This window comes from Camelus bactrianus, chromosome 4, assembly GCF_048773025.1.
Source record: "Camelus bactrianus isolate YW-2024 breed Bactrian camel chromosome 4, ASM4877302v1, whole genome shotgun sequence".
NCBI lineage: Eukaryota > Metazoa > Chordata > Mammalia > Artiodactyla > Camelidae > Camelus > Camelus bactrianus.
Window position 1 is genome coordinate 40,891,715 of NC_133542.1, and position 26,280 is coordinate 40,917,994.

The following is a 26,280-nucleotide window of genomic DNA, read 5'->3' on the forward strand; positions in this document are numbered from 1 at the left end:
GCAAAGTTTGGTGTGTGTCTTTTTTAGGGCGTTTGATAAGAGGTTGAAAAACTTCTCATCTAGTCTTTATTTGCCGGAAGTTTTTATTATGACTGGATATTGAATTTTGTAAAGTGTTTTCTCCCACACAGGTACCATTTTATCTGCATAACATTCCTTTCTTACTTGAGACATTCATCTTGGATCACTTTCCTTTTGCCAGTGTTTAATTCCTCCTGTAGAATTTCCTTGAGTCTCTGTTGATGGTGAAATTTAGTAGTTGTTGTTTGTCTTTAGGCATCCTTATTATAGTGTTCTTCACTGAAGTGTATTTTTGCTGAGTAAGAAATTCTGGGCTCAGAGTTGTTTTTCTCTTAGCATAGTGATGGTATTTTCCCATTGTCTTCCCATGTTGCTCTTATGGAGTCCAGTATTCTTTAAACGTATTTGAGAGGGCTGTCCATAATTGGCCTAACTTTTTTTTTTTGAATGATTATTAGATTTTTCCAGGAAAAAAGACCTTAGTTTAGTATAAAAATATTATTTGACTTGTTGATTAGTACTTTTGCATATTTATAGCATAATGATAGTTCAGGTTTATAAAGATAAATCTGAAATCTACAAAGCATTGGAAAGACCTCAGAATTACTTGGCAATGAATTAGTTTATCTCTTAATAAAGTTTTAGTGCTATGTATTTTATTTTAGAAAGTGTTATAAGTACCATGATTATATGGTAACAATTCATTTTTAATTTCAGTGGATTGTAACATGAATATGTATTATATATTAAAATTTCCTCTTAATCAGAATATGCACTTAGCTAGAAATTCATGGCTGACTTGTCATTGAAACTGCAGAGCCTAATATCAGTGCAGTGCTTATATATAAAGGCTTCCTGCAGAATTAAACCTGCAAATATTCGTGCTTTGTACAGCATGCAGCTGAGGTGTCAGATGTTCTTTATCTATTTATCTCTTTATTCAGCTCTATAAGAAAATAGGAATTTCTAACTGAATAACTTATAACACATAACATAAATTGATTAGTCTTAGAATGGAGCAGAGAAGATAAAATTGTTTATTGATTAGCCAACAAAGGGAGACTAATTAGATTTTACTATAATATTAAAATAGAAGAACAATTGACCCGTCTTCCTATCTTTATGATAATGGCAGAAGCTAACATCAAATGATTTTAATTATGTAAATTTCCAAATGTTACACAATTATTAATTTATTTTATTCAACCCTGTGAAGAAGGTGCCTTTACTATTCTCATTTTTCAAATGTGGAATCTAGATTTCATGTTTGTTGGGACCAAACCCTGATTTTTTATTTTTTGATGGTTTTTTTTCAGGATATGATGACACCTGTAAGTTTGGGGAAAAAGACCATTTATTTAGTTTCATTCTTTGAAGGCTTACAACGCATTATTTTATTCACTGAAGATCCAAGAGTATTTAGAGTGGCATATGAAAGTGAGAAAGCAGAGTTAGCAGAGCAAGAAATTGTGTTGGCGTTACAAGATGTTGGAATTTCTCTCGTCAATAATTATACAAAGCAAGAAGTTGCCTATATTGGCATTACAAGGTTAGAGGCATTAAAATTTGAGTATATTTAAGTAAGTTCTTAATCATTAAGAATGGTGATTGTAAAATCTAAAATGATTTAGTTTCAGTTTTGTGTTTTGACTATTCATTGGTACCCATCTAAGGTAATGCTAATTTAAAAATGCTTGGATGCTTTTTTTTTTTTGCCTTTTGAAATAAAGCTATACCCAAAATCGAATTTATAAATCTGTCATTACATTGTTGATTCTCTCAGCTCTCTAAAAAGTTAGCTTTATTCAACTTATCCAAGTATACTTTCTTTAACATGTCGTATAGAAATGTTTAATTGTTCATTACCACCTACCACAGTGCAGGATACACTATAGATGTTCCATAAATAGTTGTTAGTGGAATAAAGAAAATCGCTTTTCCCTCTTCTTTCTCTCTTACCTTTCTCAGTCTCTCTTTTGCTCTCACTCTATTTTTGGTTTTTAAGACCACCATCATCCAGTTCCCCCTCCTCCTGATCTTTTCTATGAGTTTTTAGTTTGTTCTGAAGTACATTTGATCTACGACACTATGTTAGATCCTGCTACATGACTTAGTGATTCAGTATTTCTGCTTATTACAAATGATGATAAGTCTAGTTACCATCTGTCACCATAAAAAGATATTACATTGTTCTGATTATATTCCCCACATTGTACATTTCACTTTCTAATCATTTTCTGCTTTGACCTTGGCACTTTAAGATCTAATAAGGTACTACTGTATTTATGATTTCCCACATAAGTCATCATCAGTAAAACTCTTCCTTATGTATTTAGTATTCCTATTCATAAACACTTAAAATTAATTTCTGTATATAATTGCCTAATGTGAGGGCATTTCTAGATTCCAGTCTATATAACAAGGATAATGTAGTTTTAATCCTTTACTTGAGTTAAACTCTCAGATAAATATATAAATCAAAGGTATATGATATAAATTTGAATTTGTTTTTCTATGTAAATTCATCTAGAAATGACCCTGACTTCTCATTGAATGGTATCCATGCCGTTTAAAATGGCCTATTAAAACTGTTTTCTTAGGGATTTTTATTGTTCTCAAAAAAGTATGTTTATTAGTTAAAAGGAAGAAGTCAAATAGACAGCAGATTTTAAGCCTGTGAAACCTGATATATGCTAACACCCATGCTAAATGATGTGAATGCAAATACATGGTTTCTACCTATTTATTAAATGAACATAAATTTTAGAAGGAATAAACAAATAGAATAAATAAAATTAACTTACATACTTAACAGAGTGAAGTAATTTTAGGATGTTAATAGATTATTAAATTCTGTATTAAGTCTTTCAGCCTTTTTTTTTTTTTTTAGCAAATTAGATTTATTGCATTCGCTCTCACTTTGTCTCTTTTCAACCACTACTCCCTCTCAGCTCACTGCCTTACATCTCATTTCACCAAGTAAATTGAAGCAATCAAAAGGGAAGCCCTAAGACCCCAATATCTCAACTTCTATGCACCAGCATTTTTTACCTACATTTTGCAGCAACACACTTCTCCAGTCGTCATAGATCTATCATATGTGCTTCTACTTAAAACTTTTTTTTTCTGCTTTTGCAGTATATTCCATTCCCCTCTTGCCTCTTGAGACATGGATCCAGCAATTCTCTTCTCTCTCTCCTACCTCAGCATCTCTCTATTAGATTGTTTCCATCAGCACTATTTCTTTTAAACTTTAAAAAAAAAAAAAACAACTCTTGCATTTACTTTTCCTGCTGCCTACTGCACATTTATTTGCTTTCCTCTGTAGCCAAACTCAAAAGTGTTGATCTGTTGTTGCAAAAGATATATTCATTAGCCCTAATTCTTTTTTTACCCATTTTTTCTTTAACCATTCCAAACAGGCTTTTGCTTTCAGCATACCATGAAACTGGTCTTGTTGAGCTCACCAGAGTCCTGTGTATTGCCAGATCCAGTGTGCAATAACCAGTCCTCATGTTGCTTTCGTATATAACATTTAGCACAGATCCCTCCTTGATACAGTTTCTTTGATTTCTCTTCCAGGATACTTTTCTGTCAACATTCTCACTCTCACTTACTGGTTCCTTTTCTCTTTTTCTCAACTGCTTAATATTGGGTACCTTGAGGCTCTCAGACCCTAGTCCTCTTCTCTTCTCTGTTTCAGTTTTATGATTTCAAGTACCACATATATGCCAGAAATTTCTAGAAATATATCTTCAGCCAGACTTTTTCCTGAACTCCAGACTTACCTGCCCAAATATTTAACATAAAACCTTTACTGAAGTATCTAAGAGACTCCTTAAGCTTTATAATGTGTACAACCAAACTCCTGATCTCTTTCTACCAAAACCTGCTTTCCCATTGGAGTTAATGACAACTACATTCTTCTGTTTGCCCAGGCCAGAAACTTTGGAATCATCTTTAACTTCTCTCCTTATTTTATACCCCAAATCTCATCCATCTAGAAATGCTGTGCTGGCTCTATTTTCAAAATGCACATGGAATTTAACCACTTTTTACCACCTCACTCTTACCCCTAGGCAGAGCCATCACCATTTTTCTCCTGGTTTACTGCATTAAATTCCTAACAAGTTTTCCTGCTCCAGCCTTCATCCCTTTTTCTTTCCTCCCCATCCCAACACTCAGCATATTCTTAACAAACCTTAAGTCAGATTATATTGCTGATAATCTTCTCATAATTTTTCAGTGGGTCCTCATCTCAGAATAAAACTCAAAGTCTTTGCAGTACCCTACAAGGCTTTGCGTTACTTTGCCTCTCACTGTCTCTCTGTCTCCATCTTCTGCTCACAGTGTGTTCCAGGCACACCAGCCTCCTTGCTCTTCTGCCTCTACTACAGGCAAGCTCTGCTTTGGAGTCGTTGCTCTAGCTTGTCTCTCTACCTGGAATGTTCCTCTGTTGTCTGCTGGATACTCCCTCATCTTCTTTTAGGTTACTGAAATCCTGCCTTCTTAATGACACCCCCATTGACCATTCTATTTTGATACTGCAACACCCACAATTTTGCATGTTCCAATACTCCAGATCCACCTTCCCCTGTCTCTTTTTTCTTCTTTGAAAAGCATTTTCACCTCCTAATACATTAAAATATGCTAATTTATTATATTTATTACTTATTGTCTATCACTCTTCAGCTAAAAGAAAGCTCCACAATGACAAGCGAAAGGGGTAGGTAATATCCCTACCACCTAGAATAGTTCCTTAATAGGAGTTTAATAAGTGTTGCTTGAATTAATTCATGTTTCTAAACTTGTAATGTGCTTGCTTATAACTAAGGATTTGTAAAAATTTACTGACAGTTTTGTAATTCATGTAATAAGCCATTTAAAATGAAAATGTTTATAAATTAGCACTATGATTTTTACTTTTGTATATAAGTTCTGATGTGGTCTGGGAGACAAAGCCCAAGAAGAAGGCAAGATGGAAGCCAATGAGTGTAAAGCAGACTGAGAAGTTAGAGAAAGAATTTAAGGAATATACTGAATCTTCCCCTTCAGAAGATAAGGTTATTGAATTGGACACTAACGTTCAGGTAATGTTTTTAAGTACTGAGGTGAAGCTTTAATTTTTATCTGTTGTAATTAGATGAATCATGAGTTAGTTTTTAATCAAAAGTCTAGTTCATTAAAAAACTATTATACATACTTTACATAGAATATTTTAAAGGGATAGTTACCTGTATTAAGAATTCACACTTTCTCAAGGTGCTAGTGATCTATTCATTGTTGATTAACAAGAAGCCAATAAGTTGTTTTGTCGTACTTTTAAAGTTATTCTTTCTTTTATTACTTTATATTTGATAAATTTTACTAAATTTACATTAAAAATGATAAAACTAAGTTATAAGTATTATGTGAATATTTTTATAAATTGTATGGAAAAGGGGGTATGAAGATCAGTCAAAACCTAATCAAATATTTAGCCTACTATTTAAATTAATATTATCTTTAAAGTTTTTTGGTACAGATTTCTAATTTTAATCTGTTAATGAAGAGAAATTCCATGTTTTAGGTTTTGGGGGCTTGTCATATTTTTCAGGTCTGCTTCACACCTAGTGGTACTAACATGAAAATTATGCAACCACATGTAACAGCTATACGAAGAAATTATCTTCCTGCTTTAAAGGTGGAATATAGCACATCTGCACATCAATCGTCATTTAGAATTCAAATTTACAGAATACAGGTGAGTCTGAAAAAATAGATTTTATTCTAAAGGAACATGGCAACAAACCAGATATATTCCCTTGGTCTGTTTTGTCTAGTGCTTCGGTTTCAGTGTTGGAACTTTTGTTTTTGTTGTTGTTGTTTGTTTATTTGTTTTTTATTGAGTGATAGTCAGTTTACAATGTTGTGTCAATTTCCAGTGTAGAGCACAATTTTTCAGTTATACATTAACATATATATTCATTGTCACATTCTTTTTCACTGTGAGCTACCACAAGATCTTGTATATATTTCCCTGTGCTGTACAGTATAATCTTGTTTATCTATTCTTCATATACCTGTTAGTATCTACAAATTTCGAAATCCCAGTCTGTCCCTTCCCACCCCCCTCCCCTCTGGCAACAAGTTTGTATTCTATGTCTATGAGTCTGTTTCTGTTTTATATTTATGTTCATTTGTCTTTTTCTTTGCTTTGCTTTTTTTTTTTTTTTAGATTCCACATATGAGCGATCTCACATGGTATTTTTCTTTCTCTTTCTGGCTTACTTCACTTAGAATGACATTCTCCAGGGCCATCCATCTTGCTGCAAATGGTGTTATATTGTAGCATTCCATTGTATAAATATACCACATCTTTATCCAGTCTTTTGTCGATGGACATTTTGGCTGTCTTGGCTATTGTAAATAGTGCTCCTATGAACATTGGGGTGCAGGTGTCTTTTTGAAGTAGGGTTCCTTCTAGATATATGTCCAGGAGTGGGATTTCTGGGTCATATGGTAAGTCTGTTCCTCGTCTTTTGAGGAATTTCCATACTGTTTTCCACAGTGGCTGCACCAAACTGCATTCCCACCAGCAGTGTAGGAGGGTTCCCTGTTCTCCACAGCCTTTCCAGCATTTGTCATTTGTGGATTTTTGAATGATGACCATTCTGACTGGTGTGAGGTGATACCTCATTGTAGTTTTGATTTGCATTTCTCTGATAATTAGTGATACTGAGCATTTTTTTCATGTGCTCATTGATCATTCGTATGTCTTCATTGGAGAATTGCTTGTTTAGGTCTTTTGCCCATTTTTGGATTGGGTTGTTTGTTTTTTTCTTAAGTTGTATGAGGTGCTTATATATTCTGGAGATCAAGCCTTTGTCAGTTTCATCTTTTGCAAAAATTTTCTCCCATTCCATAGGTTGTCGTTTTGTTTTGCTTATGGTTTCCTTTGCTGTGCAAAAGCTTGTAAGTTTCATTAGGTCCCATTTGTTTATTCTTGCTTTTATTTCTGTTGCTTGAGTAGACTGCCTTAGGAGAACATTGCTGAGATGTATGTGAGATAATGTTTTGCCTATATTTTCTTCTAGGAGGTTTATTGTATTTTGTCTTATGTTTAAGTCTTTGATCCATTTAGAATTTATTTTTGTGTATGGTGTAAGGATGTGTTCTAGCTTCATTGCTTTACATGCTGCTGTCCAGTTTTCAGTGTTGGAACTTTTGATTCCTTCTACTTCTTAAATCCTGTTACTCCAGTCAGGTTCTGTAATTAACATACTAACATACTGACCTGTTGTTTGTTTTCTTAGATCCAAAACCAGATACCTGGTGCTGTATTTCCATTTGTGTTTTATCCCATTAAGCCTCCCAAGTCGGTCACCATGGATTCAGGTTGGTTTGTATTTTTAAATTGCCATAAAAACAGTTGTATTAGCTATTTGGTTTCTTTTACTATAAAAATATGAAGTGAAACCATTCTCAAGTTTAGTTTCTGTAGGATCACTGGAAAATGAAACAGCTTGAATGAAGACCAGGAAGTACTCAACTAACTTCAGTGGGACTCTGAATACTGAAGAAAGATTAATGAGAAATATTTATTAAAATGTTTAGAGATACTAATTTTTAAAAGAGTACAAATTTGTGAACCCTTAATTTATAATCCACTAGGACCTCTGAATAAATCATGAGGAAGTTCAAATTCAGAGTGTTTTCTAACCACAGAAACTATCCTGTAATGCACAGATGAGAATAACTGACAAATCCTTTCTTCCAGCTTCTTCTCCTTCACTTTTCTTCCTTCTTTGCTGTCCCTCTTCTCTTCACTTTCCCTTCCCTTCCCTTCCCACCGCCTTACTTACCTCTCTTCTTGCTTTCTACTCCCACCTGCATACCACCAGCTCTAAACTGTCTAAACTGGTTATTCAAAATCTGCTTGGAAGCGTTTTGACCAGTGTATATGCCCAGTCCCCTCTACCTAGAAGTCCAGGACAAGACCCTGAAATCTGTGTTTTCACAGAGTTTTCTTGATGATTCTAATGAATACTTTCAGTTTAAAATTAGTAATTTAAAGAATCAGTTATCCTTAGAGTGAATACAGAATATTTAAATTTTAAAATCTAAAATTAAGATTGTGATAGATCTTAATCAATATCAGTAATTTTAATTATTGATACTCATGATTTAGTAAATAATTTAGTTGTCCATTGGGATGTGCACTAAACTGCAAGAAAATGCTTATCTTTTGTGTATATCATCATGAGATTAATCATATTTATTAACCTTCACAGCACCAAAGCCCTTTACAGATGTCAGTATTGTCATGAGATCTGCAGGGCATTCCCAGATATCACGTATTAAGTAAGTGTCTTAATACATTTCTTGTGTGTTCATTTAATGTTTTGATTTAAACATGTGAGTTAATTGTACTCTGAAATAAATAAATTTTAGATGAGTCAAAGATTTAAGTATGAAATATTAAATTATAAAGGTCATACGAAAAATCAGTTATTTTATAATCTTGGAGTATCAGGCTTCAATGAAATACATCTAACAGTCATTTCTAAAATTGTGTGTGTTTTATTATTTTCTTTTTTATTTGTTTTGTCTCTTAAGTTGTCTATAATTACTGCATATTGTTTTAGAAACAAGAAAGAAAATATTTTCAAATTCAGTCACCACTCAGTTCAAGAAATAAAACATTGACAGAAACATCAGTCTTTGTATCACTCTTCTGTTTCTTCTTTCCTCCACGCTATCACCAAGATAAATACCATCTTTATTCTTTTAAAAGTATTATTGTATTGTTTATCTGTACCTAAACATTATGCTTCTTTCTTTTTCAAAATTTTTTCCAATTAAAATTTTTTTTCAAACTGTAAATATATTCCTGGGACTTTTTTCATTCAAATTTTTGTTAAAATTTATTCATTTTGTTGTAGCTAGAGTTTACTTATCACTAGTGTATAATTTCTGTTGTGTGACTATATACCACAATTTACTTATTGATTTCCTCTTCGTAGGCATTTCTTTGAGTTTGTTGATATTATGAGCAGTGTTGCCATCACATTATTTTATTTATTCATCTAGAGGTTGTTTCAATGTTCTAATTTTTATCTAATACTTTTTTCCTATATAATTTTGTTAATGCAGTTAATCGATGATTTTTAAATGTTTTTCACGTTGTAATATAGGTATTTCAAAGTGTTGATCCAAGAAATGGATCTCAGATTAGATCTTGGCTTTGTCTATGCTGTAGCAGAACTTATGACAGAGGCTGAAGTGACTGAAAAAACAGAGGTAAGACTTATAATAATAGTATTGATGGGAAAGATTAGGGAAAGAGGACTAAAAAAAGTGATAACATTATACATTCTTAAAGGTATTAAAATGGTTTTGTTTCCATTGTAAAACACAATTTAAAAAATTTTATAATGCTGCTGTGGTTGTACATTGGAAGAAGTCACGTTTTCAGATTATAGAAGTTGGAAGCAAGACAAATAACCTTTTTAAGCAAATAAGAGGAAAGGTTTTAGGCCAGTAGTAGGTGGAAGAGGATAATTAGTCATGTTCACATCACTGTTTTTTCCTATTTTATTTTCCTGGGTTACTTTTGTTTTGATTAATAATTTAGAAATTTGGATATGACCGGGATATTTGATGAGAAAAGGGCTAAGACAAATAAAATGTGGTATATTCTGTGTGACTGATGGAAAGACTGTAACATCACAATTACGGGGTAGATAGGTTCTCTTTTTCAGCTACCCTCATAGAAAGAATTCAGTTTGTATGTGACAGATACAACTTTCCTAACGGTAGAGATGTTAGTTTCCCTTCTGAGGCAGTAGCTTCCCAATCATGAGCAATGTTGAATCTGGATATTATGGAGGAGTATTCTGCAGCATGTGAACTATTGGCTTAAATACTTAAGGAGACAAATCCCCTAAGCTTTTAATATTTTATGTTCTTTTATAGGTTGAGCTTTTTCATAAAGATATAGAAGCTTTCCAAGAAGAATATAAAATAGTTTCATTAGTAGATTCATCACAAGTCAGTCTATATGAGTATTTTCACATATCTCCTATCAAGGTAGGGGAAAAATAAGTCATTTTTATTATCCTTGATAATCTAGGTAATAGCAAATTGACTTGATGTGTTTGGGGGGTATGGCATTTAAATTATATTCTTTAATAGTATATAAATTCTATAATTTCACTATTACAAATATAAGTAAATAAAGAAATTATCCTTTTAAATAATTATTTATTATTTACTCTTATAATAATTTTTTATCACATGGAAATAACAATGGAACCATATTCAATGCGTTTATGTTTATATCTTGACCTAACATTATGTTACCTTGTTTTCTGTTAAGGTATTTAGTGACAGTTTTCAAACTTTTGTGTATGATATACATGTAAGTTTTAAATTAACTTATAAAGTACCCCTGATTTAAAAATTAAGGATTGAATGGAACTAAAAGTTCTTAACATAAAATTTCTAAGTTACTTACATAATACTTGAAGAAAATTGTTGTAAATTTATGTATTTATATATACATACACACACACACACACACACGGGCGCACAAAAGTGCTTTTTAACGGGCTTTACCACACTAACTTAATTCTAATAGTTGAAACATTCATTTTTGGAGATATTTGAGTTATTTCCAACAACTTCAATTTCTAGATTGTTAATGTTATTAAAATGTATAAAGATTAATATTTTCCTAGGTTTACCAAAAGAATTGGATTGATCTAAATATCATATATTACATTGTTGAATTTAAAAAATTTAAAGGGCTGTTTAGATTTTAAATTTCCTTAACTTTCCACTTACTAATTTTGGTTTAACCCAGATAACTTTGAAATCTTATTAAGTGTAGTGAATTTGAGATGAGGTTGAATTTTAAGAGTTAAAATTGTCATTATGAAGAAAGTGCTTTAAATATTGATCTCTCTATCTCTTTAGTTGCATTTAAGTGTTTCGCTGAGTTCGGGTGGAGAAGAAGCTAAAGATTCAGAACAACATGGAGGACAGATGGCAGTTCATTCTATAAATCTTTTGCTGAAGAGTATTGGTGCCACTCTTACAGATGTACAAGATGTAGTTTTTAAGTATGTTTAATATTCAAATCTATAAATTGATGACAAGTCCACTTTATATTTACATTAAAATTTTATAAGTGAAAAAGTATGTAAAGTATATTGCAGATCATAGGCTAAATATGGTTTTTACTGTTAAGTGGAATATAATTTATAACTTGTCTTCTAACCCTCAACTGTTAGATAACAGAGTAATTCTTAAATTATTTAAATATTTCAATAATTATTAAATAATTACTGAAAAAAAAAAACAACTCTTAAAGAAGGACAGAAAGGAAGGCGTTTTTGGCCTCGGGAAAGATTCCTGAGAAGCTGTATACACCCAAAGGTGTGGTGTGTGGCACTTAATAGATGTTGTTTTAAGGCCTGTGGGATCAAGACTCTTCAAAGCATATGTGACTAGAACTAAATGAATGCCATGACAGGGAAAGTGAAAGGATCAGCTGAATTGTTACAGTCAAGAACTCACACTTTAACATGAGTCATAGTGGAAGCTGTTAGAGTGTCTGACCAAAGACACTTAGAGATCTGAGTGGAGACTTTTAGATGAGAATGACCTTTGCAGATAGCACCTAGAACTGTTATTAAGAACAGTAGTAAGAATGAGTGAATCCAATAAGAGGTAACTGTAAACCCAGATAAAGTTAGGTTAACAGTCAAATTTTAAAACATAGGTTTGAAGACATCAGAAATAGGATGAGATTTCTAATCTTGCTGCTGTCCTATCCTTAGCATAGAACTTCCCAAACAGTTGACCGGGTATACACTGTGAATAGGTGATAAGTAAACTGCTGATGATTCGTCAGCTGTCAGCTGATCAGGCGGGACCTGCAGCAACTGAACCCTGTCCATTCTTGAGCAGCCTCTTTCTTTGATCTCAGTGTGTCACACATTCTCTCGGTGGGCCATGATAAGACAGAATTGAGAATATAGTTCATGTCCTTGAGTGGGATCCAAAGGATCTCTAAATCCCCTAAATTATGTGAAAATGTGTGTATATTGATGGCTTTTCTGAAGATAAGATCCATAGCTTTTATCAGATTGATTCTTAGAGGGTTCTTTGAACAGAATATGCAGAGGTGTACATGAGTGGATTTTCTGACTGGCATAGGGAAAGATGTACCAAAAGGAAGGACTTGGAGAAAAATTCTAAAGAAAATAAAATCAGTCATTAATATTAAAAACATTATCTCCTTCTCTCCACCCCTACCCTGTACACACACCCACCCATATATATTTATACCTTTATACGGCTTTTTTTCAGGCTTGCATTTTTTGAACTCAACTATCAGTTCCATACGACATCTGAACTACAGTCTGAAGTAATAAGACACTATTCAAAGCAGGTTTGTCTGAGATTTTACGAAGGGACTGAGCGATATAAAATAGGGAAATAATATGTGTCTAGACATGTATAATGTAGATTTGACAAGGAAGTGAATGGCCATTTTCAAAAGTTTAAAACATGTCTTTTTCCTCAGTATTATAGAAAACAGTCCAACCACCATTTCAATTTTTTGTGTTCCTATTTTTTAGCCTTTGACAGAAGTCTTTCCTGGATCAGTGTGGATTAGACATAACTCTTTAAATGATAATTAGCTAAGTAATTCACCACTCTTACTTAAAAAGTAGGTCAAGGGAAACTGTTTATTAGTAAGTAACTGATGAACAGAAAATATTATTAATTTTTGACTCAATGTTTAAGTTGTTGAGTCAGCTACATACATTATTTTAGTGGATTTTTGTCTACCTCTAAAAGACTCCTGTATTTTATGCTATAACTTACAGAGCAATGAGATAGGTGTTGTATGGTGGACAGCTCACTGAACATGACTTTGAGTTTGAATCCCAGTTTTGCCATTTATCTATTATGTCATTCTGGGCATCATTTGGCCTGTGTGTTTCTCCAGTCTATAAAGTGGTGGCAGTAGTAACTGTCACACACTGTTGTGAAAGTGAAAGCATTTTGAATACTCTTAGAACTTTATATAAATAGGTTATATTATTTCTAATACTGTAACACCAAATTACTTTTTAAAAACTAACACTAGTGATGAATAAGTTGATATGGTTTAGATTGAAATTGGGTGGTTGAGGGTGTTGGCCTGAAAAAAACTTGTGTCTACTGAGTATAAGGGGTAAAATATGAACTTTGATTATCTGATCTGACTAATGTTTGCATTTCATTTTTAGGCCATTAAGCAGATGTATGTACTCATTCTTGGACTTGATGTTTTGGGAAATCCCTTTGGCTTGATTAGAGAATTTTCTGAAGGTGTAGAGGCATTTTTTTATGAACCTTACCAGGTAAAATAGTTAATCTTGTATTGTGCAATATATCACACAATACTTTTGAATAAATAATGCATCCCAATTATTAAATTGAGTTTGTAGATGTAAATCGATTTTGGGAAACACAGCAAAAGAACATAAGACTTTTCTAAGAAATACTGAATTTTAAGTGTTCTGATGGAATATTAAAGGTGGATAAACTTTACACTATAGTAGGAGGAAGATACCTGTGGACACACAGTTTTGCTTTACACAGTAGTGTGGGACAGTAAAAATAACTATGCACGCTGATATGCAAAGCAATCTTAATATCAGTGACAAAAATGATTGTTCTGTGTCCCTTAAAATTTCTGTCAAGGTCTTCTGCCCATTTTTGGATTGGGTTGTTTGGGGGTTTTTTTGTTGTTGATACTAAATTGCATGAGCTGTTTATACATTCTGGAAGTTAAACCTTTGTCAGTCACATCATTTGCAAATATTTTCTCCCATTCCATAGGTTGTGTCATTTTGTGTTGCTTATGGATTCCTTTGCTGTGCAAAAGCTTTTAGTTAGGTTCCATTTGTTTATTTCTGCTTTTATTTCCATTGCCTGGGTGTAGACTGCCCTAGGAGAACATTGCTAAGATTCAAATACTAACTACTATATTTAAAATAGATAAAAAATGAATTTATTCCATATAGCACAGAGAACTGTATTCAATATCTTGTAGTAACCTATGATGAAAAAGAATATGAAAACAAATATATGTATGTGTATGTATGACTGAAACATTATGCTGTACACCAGAAATTGACTATGCTTCAATTAAAAAAAAATTCTGTCAAAACATTCAAAATGTTCTTGCTTTCACTTTTAAACATAGAAAGTAATGAAAAGTAAAGTAAAACTAATATTTTGTACAATGTAATCTAAAACAAATATTAAGAATTAAAATATTTTTCTTTTTTAAAAATTATGAAGAGTAGTTTATGGTTAACTTCTCATCATATAGCTTGTAATCCAAGTAGGCACCTTTTGTACACTTTGGTGACTAGTCCATATTCCTAAGTTTGGATCAGCTTCTAACATTTTATTCTTCGTACTTTCAGTGTCATGAAATATCTTAGGATTCTGTTAATGTGAAGTTTTCTGTTGATGCCACTTTCTCTGGGAGATCTTTTCTTTTTGTCACTACTACTTTCCCCATATATATCAGTAAGTTTACCTTTGAAAATATAAATATAACTTTGCTATTATTTTTTGACTCTTCAGGGAGCCATCCAGGGTCCTGAAGAGTTTGTGGAGGGAATGGCACTAGGACTGAAAGCACTAGTTGGTGGAGCTGTTGGTAAGAAACAGAATGCCTACCAGGTGTGATTATGCTAGAAAGTAATGATATGTTTGATTTCACTAAAGATAGTTTAATTTCTGCTAGGTGGATTAGCTGGTGCTGCCTCCAAAATCACCAGTGCTATGGCTAAAGGGGTAGCAGCTATGACTATGGATGAAGACTACCAACAGAAGAGAAGAGAAGCCATGAACAAGCAACCAGCTGGTCTTAGAGAAGGCATCACTCGTGGAGGAAAAGGCTTAGTGTCTGTAAGAAATTTCCCAGGGTTGTGAACATTTAGGGAATACCTTTTAAAGCCGCATTCTATGATTAAGGAAATAGACATAAAACTTTCATTTACTCAAAGATTTGGGGGCTGGAGGATCAGTGGGTTGTGACATACAAAAATATGTCAGTAGCCTCCAAAAATACTGTGTTTAAATTAAATACTTAGTAAATATGTTCGTTCTTATGGTATCTAGAAAGCAAAGCTCTGTATTTCTTTTGTAAGCAGTACTTGGTTCTTCAAGGCATCATGTGAAAGTATTGTAAATTTTCAATTGTGCTTTTCCTCTAGGGTTTTGTAAGTGGCATAACAGGAATTGTTACAAAACCAATCAAAGGCAAGTATAATAATTCCTTTGGGTGATACATATTACCAAGCCTTTCATAAATTAATTCTATTTTCATTCTTAATCCAATTGTCTAAAACTTTGTCTCTTTTCTTTCCAGGAGCTCAGAAAGAAGGAGCAGCTGGTTTCTTTAAAGGTGTTGGGAAAGGTATAGTTGGAGCAGTGACAAGGCCAACTGGAGGCATCATAGACATGGCTAGCAGTACATTTCAGGGAATAAAAAGGTAAATTCTCTTTGATATAAAATGTGGGGAAAATGCTTAAGCCAAGAGAAATGTAATAATTCTGTTTAGCTCTAGGCATTTAATTATGAACCCTGCTGTGTGGCAAGTTGCATTTGATCTTCCTAATTCCTTTGATACTTTTTAAGTTGTTGCCATTGCAACATCATTTCAGCTTCATACAGTTCTACTTTATTCATCATTCATTCCTAGCAGCCTTGGTAGGAAAGGTTTGGTAAATTAAGCAGGCTTTTCATTTCATTCAAGCTTTGATTGAAATATATTACAATAATGAAATGCTGTATGTCAGTTATAAAATTAGCAAATATAATATTCTGTCTCCTTTTTTGAGGAATAATGACATTTTATATTCCTAGTTCAAACTCAACTTTTGTTCACCCCTTCCTTTATGGTCTTATTTTGCTATGAAATTATTACTTCATTTCCCTCTCTTTCTCTTGTGCAAATAATTTTAAAACATGTTTTCTCTTTCTCCAAATTAAAGTTAGCTTAAGACTAAAACTTAATAGTTTCATTATTGTTACCTCTATCCTAGAAGTTTGTAACACATAAAACAATTGATTAAATTCATATTAATGAAACCTAACTTACAAAGTTGGTGAGTGGATATCTCCCTGATCTGTTTCCTTTGTATTTTCTCTTTCTTCCTGCTCTATAGGAATAAGCATTGTCCTTAAATGAGCTGTTCCTTTTAAGTCAGTATTTCATACTATTACCATAATGGGATGTTTCCAGTTTTGTTATTTAGAGTTAAGATTAGGAGGGGAAAAAAGGTTTCAGTTTCTTCTACCTGTAACTTTAGTTACACAAATATAGTTTCACAAATATACTTACTGAGTTGCTGTCATCAGAGAAGCTCGAAAGTCAGTGAAACATAAGGAATTCAAAATGTATAGAGAGCTATACAGGCATTTGCCCAGAGATGCTAGAATAACCTTCCATTTTTCTAACGCCTTATAATCTGTATCCAACTACATTACCTTTAAATTTAAGGGAAAAATAAAACAATTTTAGAAAAAATAAGACTAAGTACTATAGAAGGATGGACTTGTGAAGGACACTGAAACCAGAAAGGAAAACTAGGTTACAGTAATCAAGTGTAAGAATATAAATTGGTGGATAAATCTAATTGAACTATATAAAAACCACACTGGAACCAAAATAGTAAAAAGAAGATGCAATCTGACAAGGGAATAATTGGCATTAAGCATGTGACCTCATATTATTTCTGGAGAGGAAATGCTATATATTATATACATAAATTACACGCTCTCTGATGGGATAAATAAGACAATTACCTAGTGATAAAAAGAACAGTTAACCAAGAAGATAACAGTTTTTAACTTGTTCTTAGCTCGCAATAGGCTCAATCTTTATAAAGCAAAAATTGACAAAATTAAAAGAACTTTCCAAATCTTCAGTAATGGCGAAAGAATCTAACATTTCTCTCAATAATTGATAGATCAAGAAGATAAAACTAAGAATATAAATGATTTGAACACAGTTAACAACCTTGATTCTACTACACATATAAATATTTGCTGGCTCAGCACATTTTAGAGAGCATCTGCTATATCTAGACACTATTTTAATCACTCAGGGAACCAGAAGTTAACACATTTGGCCAAGTTCCTGTCTTCATACAGCTTACATTCAACTAGGAGGATAATAGGTGACAATAAGTGAACTGATAAATATATGATACACTAAGTGGTGAAAAATGCTATGAAGAAAAATAAAGCAGGGTAAAAGAGATAGAGAAATCCAAAGTGGTGGGGAGGAAGGTTGCTACTTTATGTGTAGGATATTCACAGAAGCTTCACTGTAAGGTTATATTTGATTAGACCTGCATAGGCTGGATATTGTAAGGAAGGAGTCATGTTCTGTGTGTGTTTTGAAGGTAATAGCAACAGGATTAGTTGGTAAATTGAATTTGAGATATGAAAGAAAGAGAATCATCATGGATAATTGTTAAGTTTTTGTCTGAACCACTGGAAGGATGGGGTTGTCATTTCTTTTAGGGAAAGAGAGAGCTAGAAGTTTTGTTTGGTTGATAGTCTCTTTACTGTTGAAATGTAAGACCTCTTTATATATTCTGGGAACTTAACCCTGTTTCTTCTATTTGTGTATTGTCTTTTAGCTTTCTTGCTACTGTCTTTCTATAAAGTCTAAATTATTATCTTCTTTGGTTGTTCGTATTTTTGGTGTTATATCTAAGAAAGTCTTACCTAGTCCAAGGTCATGAAGATTTAAACCTGTATTTTCTTCTAACAGAGTTATAGTTTTAGCTCCTAAGTTCAGGTCTTTGATCCATTTTGATTAATATTTGTATATGGTGATAGATCCAGCCAAAATTTATTCTTTTGCATGTGCATGTCTGGTTGTTCAGCACCATTTGTTGAAAGGACTATATTTTCCCAACTGAATTGTCTTTGGTACTCTTTCCTAAAATCAATTGATGTAAATTTGAGTTTATTTCTTTCCAGTTCTATTGCATTGATCTGTATGTCTATTCTTATGTCAGTAACACAGTTTTTTTTCTTCTTTATCTTTGACTTTTTTTTAAATGGAAGTATAGTCAGTTATAATGTGTCAATTTCTGGTGTAGAGCACAGTGTCCCAGTCGTGTGTGTGTGTATGTGTATGTATGTATATATGTATATATATATGTTTTCATATTCTTTTACATTAAAGGTTATAAGATATTGAGTGTAGTTCCCCGTGCTATACAGAAGAAAACTTTTAATCTATTTCTATATATAATGGCTAACATTTGCAAATCTCAAACTCCCAAGTTTATCCCTTCCCACTCCCTTTCCCCCAGTAACCATAAGATTGTTTGCTGTGTCTACAAATCTGTTTCTGTTTTGTAGATGAGTTCATTAGTGTCCTCTTTTTTTCTTTTTTTAGATTCCACATATAAGTGATATCATATGGTATTTTTCTTTCTCTTTCTCTGGCTTACTTCACTTAGAGTGACATTGTGAAGTTCCATCCATGTTTCTGCAAATGGCATTATTTTATTCTTTTTTATGTCTGAGTAGAATTCCAGTGCATAAATATGCCACAACTTCTTTATCCAGTCATCTGTCAGTGGACTTTTAGGTTGCTTTCATGTCTTGGCTATTGTAAATAGTGCTGCTATGAACATTGGGGTGCATGTGTCTTTTTGAATTAGATATCCCATGCTCTTGGATTGCAAGAATCAGTGTTGTTAAAATGGCCATACTGCCGAAGGCAATCTACAGATTTAATGTGATCCCTATCAAATTACTCAGGACATTGTTCACAGAACTAGAACAAATAATCCTAAAATTTATATGGAATTACAAAAGACTCAGAATTGCCAAAGCATTACTGAAGAAAAAGAACGAAGCTGGAGGACTAACCCTCTCAGACTTCAGACAATACTACAGAGCTACAGTAATCAAACTGCATGTTATTGGCATTAAAAGAGACCTCTGGATCAATGGAACAGAATAGAGAGCCCAGCAATAAGCCCGCAGACTGTGGTCAATTAATCTTTGACAAAGGAGGCAAGAATACACATAAAGACAGTCTCTTTAGCAAGTGTTGTTGGGAAAACTGGACGACAGCATGTAATTCAATGAAGTTAGAACATTCCTTCACAGCATACACAAAAATAAACTCAAAATGGCTTAAAGACTTAAATATAAGACAATAAACCTCTTAGAAGAAAACATAGGTAAAACATTCTCTGACATAAATCTTAGCAAATGTTCTCCTAGGACAGTCTACCCAGGCAATAGAAATAAAAGCAAAATAAACAAATGGGCCCTAATTAAACTTAAAAGCTTTTGAACAGTGAAGGAAACCGTAAGCAAAACAAAGTGACAACCTACGGAATGGGAGAAAATTTTTGCAAGTGATGCGACTAACAGAGGCTTAATTTTCAGAATATATAAATAGCTCATACAACTTAATAATAAAGAAACCAAACAACCCAGTCCAAAAGTGGGCAGAAGACCTAAACAAGCAATTCTCCAGTGAAAACATACAGGTGACCAATTCACACATAAAAAGATGTTCAGTATCACTAGTTATCAGAGAAATGCAAATCAAAACTACAATGAGGTATCACCTCACACGAATCAGAATGGCCATCATTAAAAAGTTCACGAACAATAAATACTGGAGAGGATGTGGAGAAAAGGGAACCCTCCTACACTGTTGGTGGGAATGTAGTTTGGTGAAGCCATTATGGAAAACAGTATGGAGATTCCTTAAAAAACTGTAAATAGATTTACCATATGATCCAGCAGTCCCACTCCTGGCCTATATCCAGAGAGAATTCTTAATTCAAAAACATAACACACTGTTTTGATTACTGTAGCTTTATAGTAAGTTTGGAAATCAGGAAATTTGAGTCCTCTGGCTTCTTGTTCTTTTTGAAGATTTTTTTTTAGGTATTTTCTTAGTCACTTGAATTTCCTTGTGAATTTAGGATTGTCAATTTATTCAAAAAAGTCAGCTGGGATTTTGATAGGGATTGTATTGAATATGTAGATCAATTTAGAGATTATTGCCATCTTAACAATATTAAGTCTCCCAATCTATGAAAATGAGCGTCTTTCTATTTGTTTAGGTCTTTAATTTCTCTCAATAATGATTTGTAGTTTTCAGTGTGCATATCTTCTTTTTATAAATTTCTAAGTATATGTATTTGCCAAATGCTTTAAGTTGATATTGTGTGTTTTTTTTCTTTGTTTTATTAGTATGGTGTACTACATTAATTGATTTTCATGTGCTGAAACAACTTTACGTGTTTGGGATGAATCCCACTTGATTATAATGTATTATGCATTTTATATGCTAATGGATTTAGTTTGCTAGGATTTTATTAGGATTTTTGCATATATATTAACCGGAACATAGATCTGTTGTTTCCTTTTGACATCTTTGGTTTTGTTATCAGAGTAATACTGTCCTCATAGAATGATTTAGGAAATGTTTCCTCCTCCTTATTTCTTTGAAAGAGTGTGTAGAGGATTGATGTTAATGTTTTTTAAACATTTAGTAAAATTCACCAGTGAGGCCAACTGGATTTGACTTTTATTTCTGGTAAGTTTGATTACTAATTCAGTCTCTTTATTTGATATATAAAATAAATTCAAATTGGATTGTCCAGCTTGACTTTATTCAGTTTAAGTCTTCTCTCTTTTTTTTCTTTGTCAGTCTAACTAGTGATTTGTCATTTTTGTTGACTTTATCAAAGAACCAGTTTTTGGTTTTATTGATTCCTTCTATTTTTTTATTTTTTCTGTTTCATTTTTCTCTGCTCTAACCTTTATTATTTCACTTCTTATACTGGCTTTGGAATTTGGTTTGCTTTCCTCAGGGTTTCTTGTGGTGTAAAGTTAGATTATTGATTTGGGATCTTCTTTATTAATATTGGGCATTCACAGCTATAAATTTCCCTCTGAGCATTGTTTTCGCTTTGTCCCTTACATTTTTGTATGTTTTTGTTTTCACTTGTCTTAAAATAGTTGCTTTCCTTTGTGATTTTTTTTCTTTTACCTTTAATTTCCACAAGTTTATGGATTTCCCAAATTTCTTTCTCTTAAAGATTTCTAATTTTATTCTGTGTGGTCAGAAATCATACATACTATATATGCTTCGGTACTTATATATTTTTTGAGACATGTTTTGTGCCTAATATATAATCTGTCCTGGAGAATGTTCCACGTGCACTTGAGAAGAATGTCTAGTTTGCTATTGCTGGATTGAGTGTTCTATAGACGTCTTTTAGGTCTAGTTGAATTATAGTGTTGTTTAAGTCTTCTGTTTCCTAGCTGATCTATCTGTTACACATTACTGAAAATTGAGTTTTGAAATATTCAGCTATTACTATTGAATTATATTTTTTACTTTTCAGTTCTGTCATTTTTTGCTATATATGGGGGCTCTGTTGTCAAGTACTTATATATTTATATCTTCTTGATATAGTGACCCCTTTTCTTTGTAAGGTGTCCTTTGTATCTAGTAGGAATTTTTTTGTTTAAAGTATAATTTTTTCTGATTTTAGTATAGCCATTCCAGCTCTCTTGGTTATTATTTACATGGTATATCCTTTTACTTTCATTGTGTTTGACCCTATAGTGAGTCTCTTGTAGACAGCATATGGTTGGATCATATTTTTTATCCATTCTGCCAATTTCTCCTTATAATTAAAGAAGTGATCCATATACATGTGTCTGTACATATGAATACGTTACATGATAATCTCTTAATATTTATTGAATATATGCATATTTGTTGAATGAATGAATGAACAAATAAATAAATCATTTTTATGTAGGTCCATACAATCAAAAATACTAAATAAAAAATTACAATACCAAATTCAGCAATGTGTATATGTGTTTCAAACAATACATATCAAGCCCAAGTAGTAATGTGAGGGTATTTGAACATTAAAACATGTAATGTGACTTATAGCATTAATAGATGGAACAAGATAAACCATACGATCACAGCAATGACCAGGGAAAAATTCCTCCTTTAAAATTCATTGTGCATTCAAGATTTTCAATAACAGTAACAACAACAAAAAAACTGTTAGCAAACTGATAGTAAAAATGAACTTCCTTGGCTTGACAAGCAGCGCCTTTGAAAAAAAAAAATTCCTGATATCTGTACTTCATGAAGAACTTTTAGAAGCTTTCCTTTTAAAGTTAGGAATGAAAGAAGGATGCTTGCAGTCCCCTCTTGTGTTTAGCATTGTACTGGAGGAAATTATATACTAGGAAATGGGAAAAGAAAAATTTAAAGTCTTAATCAAATAGAAAAAGCAGTACTCATCAGGTGCTGATTCTCTCATTATTGTCCACAAAGAAAAACTAGGGGAATCTATAAACCAACTTCTTTACAGTTTTACATTTTTCTACAGAACTTACATTATTTATGTCATAAAGACAAATTTTAAAATAAAAAAGTGATGTAACTCTTACTTTATCCAAAAGAAGATCCTTTTTTGTAGTTGCATTTTAAAGTGTAGTTAGGAGTTTTTTAGTGATTTTTAAAGTCAAGTGTGTTTTTTTACTTCTAGAGCTACAGAGAGCTCTGATGAAGTAGAGAGTCTGCGACCCCCTAGGTTCTTTAATGAAGATGGAGTTATCAGACCTTACAGGCTGAGGGATGGCACTGGAAATCAGATGTTACAGGTGGGTAAAGAAATATCTTCTAAATTAAGATTAGTTTAGTCCAGTCAGCTTTTTAAAAAGCAGCTATATAATGCTTTAAGTATATATTAGATTACTTGGGCTTTTATATGTTTTTCTTAATTCCAGTTATAGTTTCTTACATTTATGTAGGTCTTAAATATACATTTATTTACTATAAGATTTTTTTTTCTTTTTTACAGGCATCAAAAAGTTTGATATGAAAACAGTTAATGCATGACTTTGCATGTGAAAGCCAACAGTAGATTTTAGCATTAAAATTTACAAACTACGTACAGCTGTTTCAGTATTTTGAATGCAAAGAAAAGCTTTTTATGTTGGTAACTTTTTGTATAGGATTTTGGGCCAATCCGATCTTTTTTATAGGGTATTCTTAGTTCCATACTGGATTTACTAGATTTGTTGAAAGCCATTGTGCCTTGTGTACCCTCACAGTTGATGGTTCTTATTTGCTCAATTAGACCATTTCTATTTAGAGTACTTCTTTCTGTTTGTCAAACCACTGACAGCCTTTATACCGGATATAATCCTCATGCCCAAGTAGGCATGGATAACGAAAAAAATCATTGTGAATTCTTGGGCTTTGCTTTTCTTTTGAAGATGTTCAAATGTCCATGACCCTCTTACTGTTTTATGCTTGTGTGGTCTGTTTAAAACCCTGTGGAATTGATAAGCAATTCACATGAAAACCAATGTCTTTTAGTACGAAAAATTAGCTTTTGGAGCAGTAGACAATTTGAAGGTAAAATATTTTATCTGTTTAGATAACGTCTACTTTCTAAATTGGACCTTTTGAAATTTGGATTATGCTGTGGGTAACATAAACAATATTAGGATATACCAATTCAGAGTTGTTTCTGTGGTTTAGATGTGGAACACTAAATTAAACCATTTGTTTGAAAACAAACAAGAAGTCATTCTGTTGTAGAGACTTGAAAATATTCATTGTAATAGTAAATTGTGGGAAGAGATGGTTCTTTTATAGCCTTAATATTTTAAATACTGTTTTGTTTAAAGTGAACAGGGTAAAGATTTTAAAATTTAATATTTTATCCACTACATGCAGAGTATATAATTTTTCATTAAATGTACTTCCATAAAATATAACCATTGAGTTAATATGTGATATTTAGTAAAGTAGTTTTACATTGTGTTTTAATGTGTTTAAAATAATTGCATATTGGAATAGAACTGGCGATTTAGTGAGAGGTTGTGTTCTAAAGGGCATGTTGACAAACTCTACAATGACAGTATATCATTCTTTGGAAATGTTTCAGAAGTCGCCTGTAATTAATACAATAGAAGCGTACATTTCTACTCACAATCTGCCTTTTCTTGTTAGAACACAACATGTTACTAACATTTTACTAGACTGAAGTTATCAAATTGCCTTTTGAGAAATTAAAAATACTTCTTGAGAAAGTATTTTATAAACTTAGGAAGTAAGGATGAGTAGTGAGGCAAGTTTAGACATACATCATCATTGTTAAGTAACAGATGATAAAAAAAGCCGTGAGATATAACCAAAAATTTCTCATGGTTGATAACTTGATTTCAGAGACAAGTAAATTTGTTCTACACTTTCATTGTTTTCTGAAGCTTTAAACTTTAGGGTTTATTGACTATTTTTAAACTTGCCTACTGTTTTTAGTAGGCCAATATTAGCATTAATTGCTAAAAAGAGATATTTAAGTGAGTAAAAATTCACAATCCTTGTCAGTCATTACTTATTTTTCAGCAACAGCACAAAGCACAGTATTAACTGGAATTCCTATAGGAATTCACCAGATGCCTTAGGATGTTCATGTTTAGCATTACTCTCCTACAGGTGTAAGATGTGGGTTGTTGCTTTAGCGGTAATAGTGCTTTTTTGAATCAAAACTCTATTATTAGCAAACACTTTAAAATATATAAATGCCAGTACTGTGGCAAAGAAATAGATGACCTATAAACAGTATTTAAAATCTCATCTGCCTAGATTTAATCTAAGTGACTTAATAATGTCCTTAGAAAATATTTAGTACTTTCATGTTTGTCCTTTTATTTTCTAATTTTCTAAAAAATGGTGCTCTGTGTTCACTAAGTTATATATGATAATTATATATGAGATACATTCTTTCATGGTGTACCTTTCTATCTAGAAAGTGGTCCAGTATTATAGTGCTTCCAAGTAGTCAATAAAGTTGCCTACTAGAGAAATAGAATAATTCTAATATATTCACAGAATACCTTAGTTTTTTCATCCAGCTACTTTATACATTGAGTGTACCAACCAATGGAGTTTAGTCTTAAGTCTACTATGTTATGATATACTATATCCATAATTATTGCTCCATTCAGGACTAAAAAATCTTCAAAATTATTGACTCCTTGAAATTTTTCATAATTTTACATGTTTTCCAAGCAATTTGCCATACTTAACTAACCTTTGTGCTTCTTTTTTTCTTTACCATGCTTACAGAAAATTCAGGTCTACAGGGAGTGGATTATGGCTCACAGTAGCAGTAGTGATGATGATAATGATGATCACGATGATTAGTCAGATCTGAAATGTTAAAATTCATATGTTCTTTATCATTTTATTTGGAATGTTTCATTAACATGTTTTGTATGACTGCTACCATAATGCCCATGTGTCCATTTTTAGGGAGTTAAAAGTACTTTTTCTTCTTAAAATGTTTTCCTATACATTTTCAAAAAACCAGAATTGCCTTATTTAAGCACAGAAAAATGTATTTTATGTCGAAAGTAGGGCATACTATATATTATAGCATTTGCTTGTATGTATTTGTAGCTTTGTGTAAGTTTGTCCTTGAGATTTAAAGTTAGGCAATTTTTTTTTTGATGTTAACTAGTTTCATTTTAAGTTATCTGCTTATTTGTTAGCAAAATGCTGTTTTTAATGTTCTCTGTCAATTTTCTGGGCTGTAATATAATGTAATTGAGTTTTAAAAAAGGAAAGAAAGAAAAAGAATAGTAATAGCCAGTCAATATTTTACATTTACTTAGCATTTTAGAAGTATTTTTGTCAAATTTCTTTCAATAAGAATAAACATATAACTTGAAGCAATACGAATTTGTTGTTCTATTCCAAAATCATGTAGGTTGAACTATTATTATAAGAAACATTCATAGTTTGTCATAAAGGTTAGATAGTGAAATCATTTATAGTCTCAGAATATAAAAAAGTATTCTTTTATTTGGTTCACTTTTTATTTCATTTTGTTATATATATATTTTTGTGGAACAGTGAACAAAATTGGTTTTACAATCATTATACTTATTAAGTTGCATATCCGTGTGCCTGTATCCTTATTACAAAATGTTATGAATTAATTCAAGACATGAGAAAAATTTTTATAGTAAGCATAGTTATATATATTTCTTCTGGGTAATATTGAAAAACTGTTAACTAGTTTTCTGAAAGAATAAGCAAATCTGTTTCATGTTATGTGTACTGAAGTTTTTTTTAATTTCAACTTAGATAA

The 26,280-nt window shown here is 32.2% G+C and overlaps 1 protein-coding gene across 4 annotated transcripts in view; it reads left to right on the forward strand.

Moving 5' to 3' along the window:
* Positions 1-26,280, forward strand: part of VPS13A (vacuolar protein sorting 13 homolog A) — a 201,709-nt gene that overhangs the window by 149,887 nt on the left and 25,542 nt on the right. For 2 of the 4 annotated variants that reach the window (XR_006724182.2, XM_010952785.3), the window contains exons 54-68: positions 1,338-1,570; positions 4,958-5,111; positions 5,618-5,764; positions 7,317-7,398; positions 8,295-8,364; positions 9,198-9,303; positions 9,979-10,092; positions 10,981-11,126; positions 12,379-12,460; positions 13,308-13,421; positions 14,659-14,734; positions 14,822-14,985; positions 15,294-15,339; positions 15,449-15,572; positions 22,660-22,774. Coding sequence is in view for 3 of the 4 variants with exons in the window: in XM_010952785.3 (XP_010951087.1) it covers positions 1,338-1,570; positions 4,958-5,111; positions 5,618-5,764; positions 7,317-7,398; positions 8,295-8,364; positions 9,198-9,303; positions 9,979-10,092; positions 10,981-11,126; positions 12,379-12,460; positions 13,308-13,421; positions 14,659-14,734; positions 14,822-14,985; positions 15,294-15,339; positions 15,449-15,572; positions 22,660-22,774 (1,773 nt within the window). In the remaining variant the exon portion in view is untranslated. The other 2 variants (XM_010952786.3, XM_010952787.3) reach the window with 2 other exon arrangements.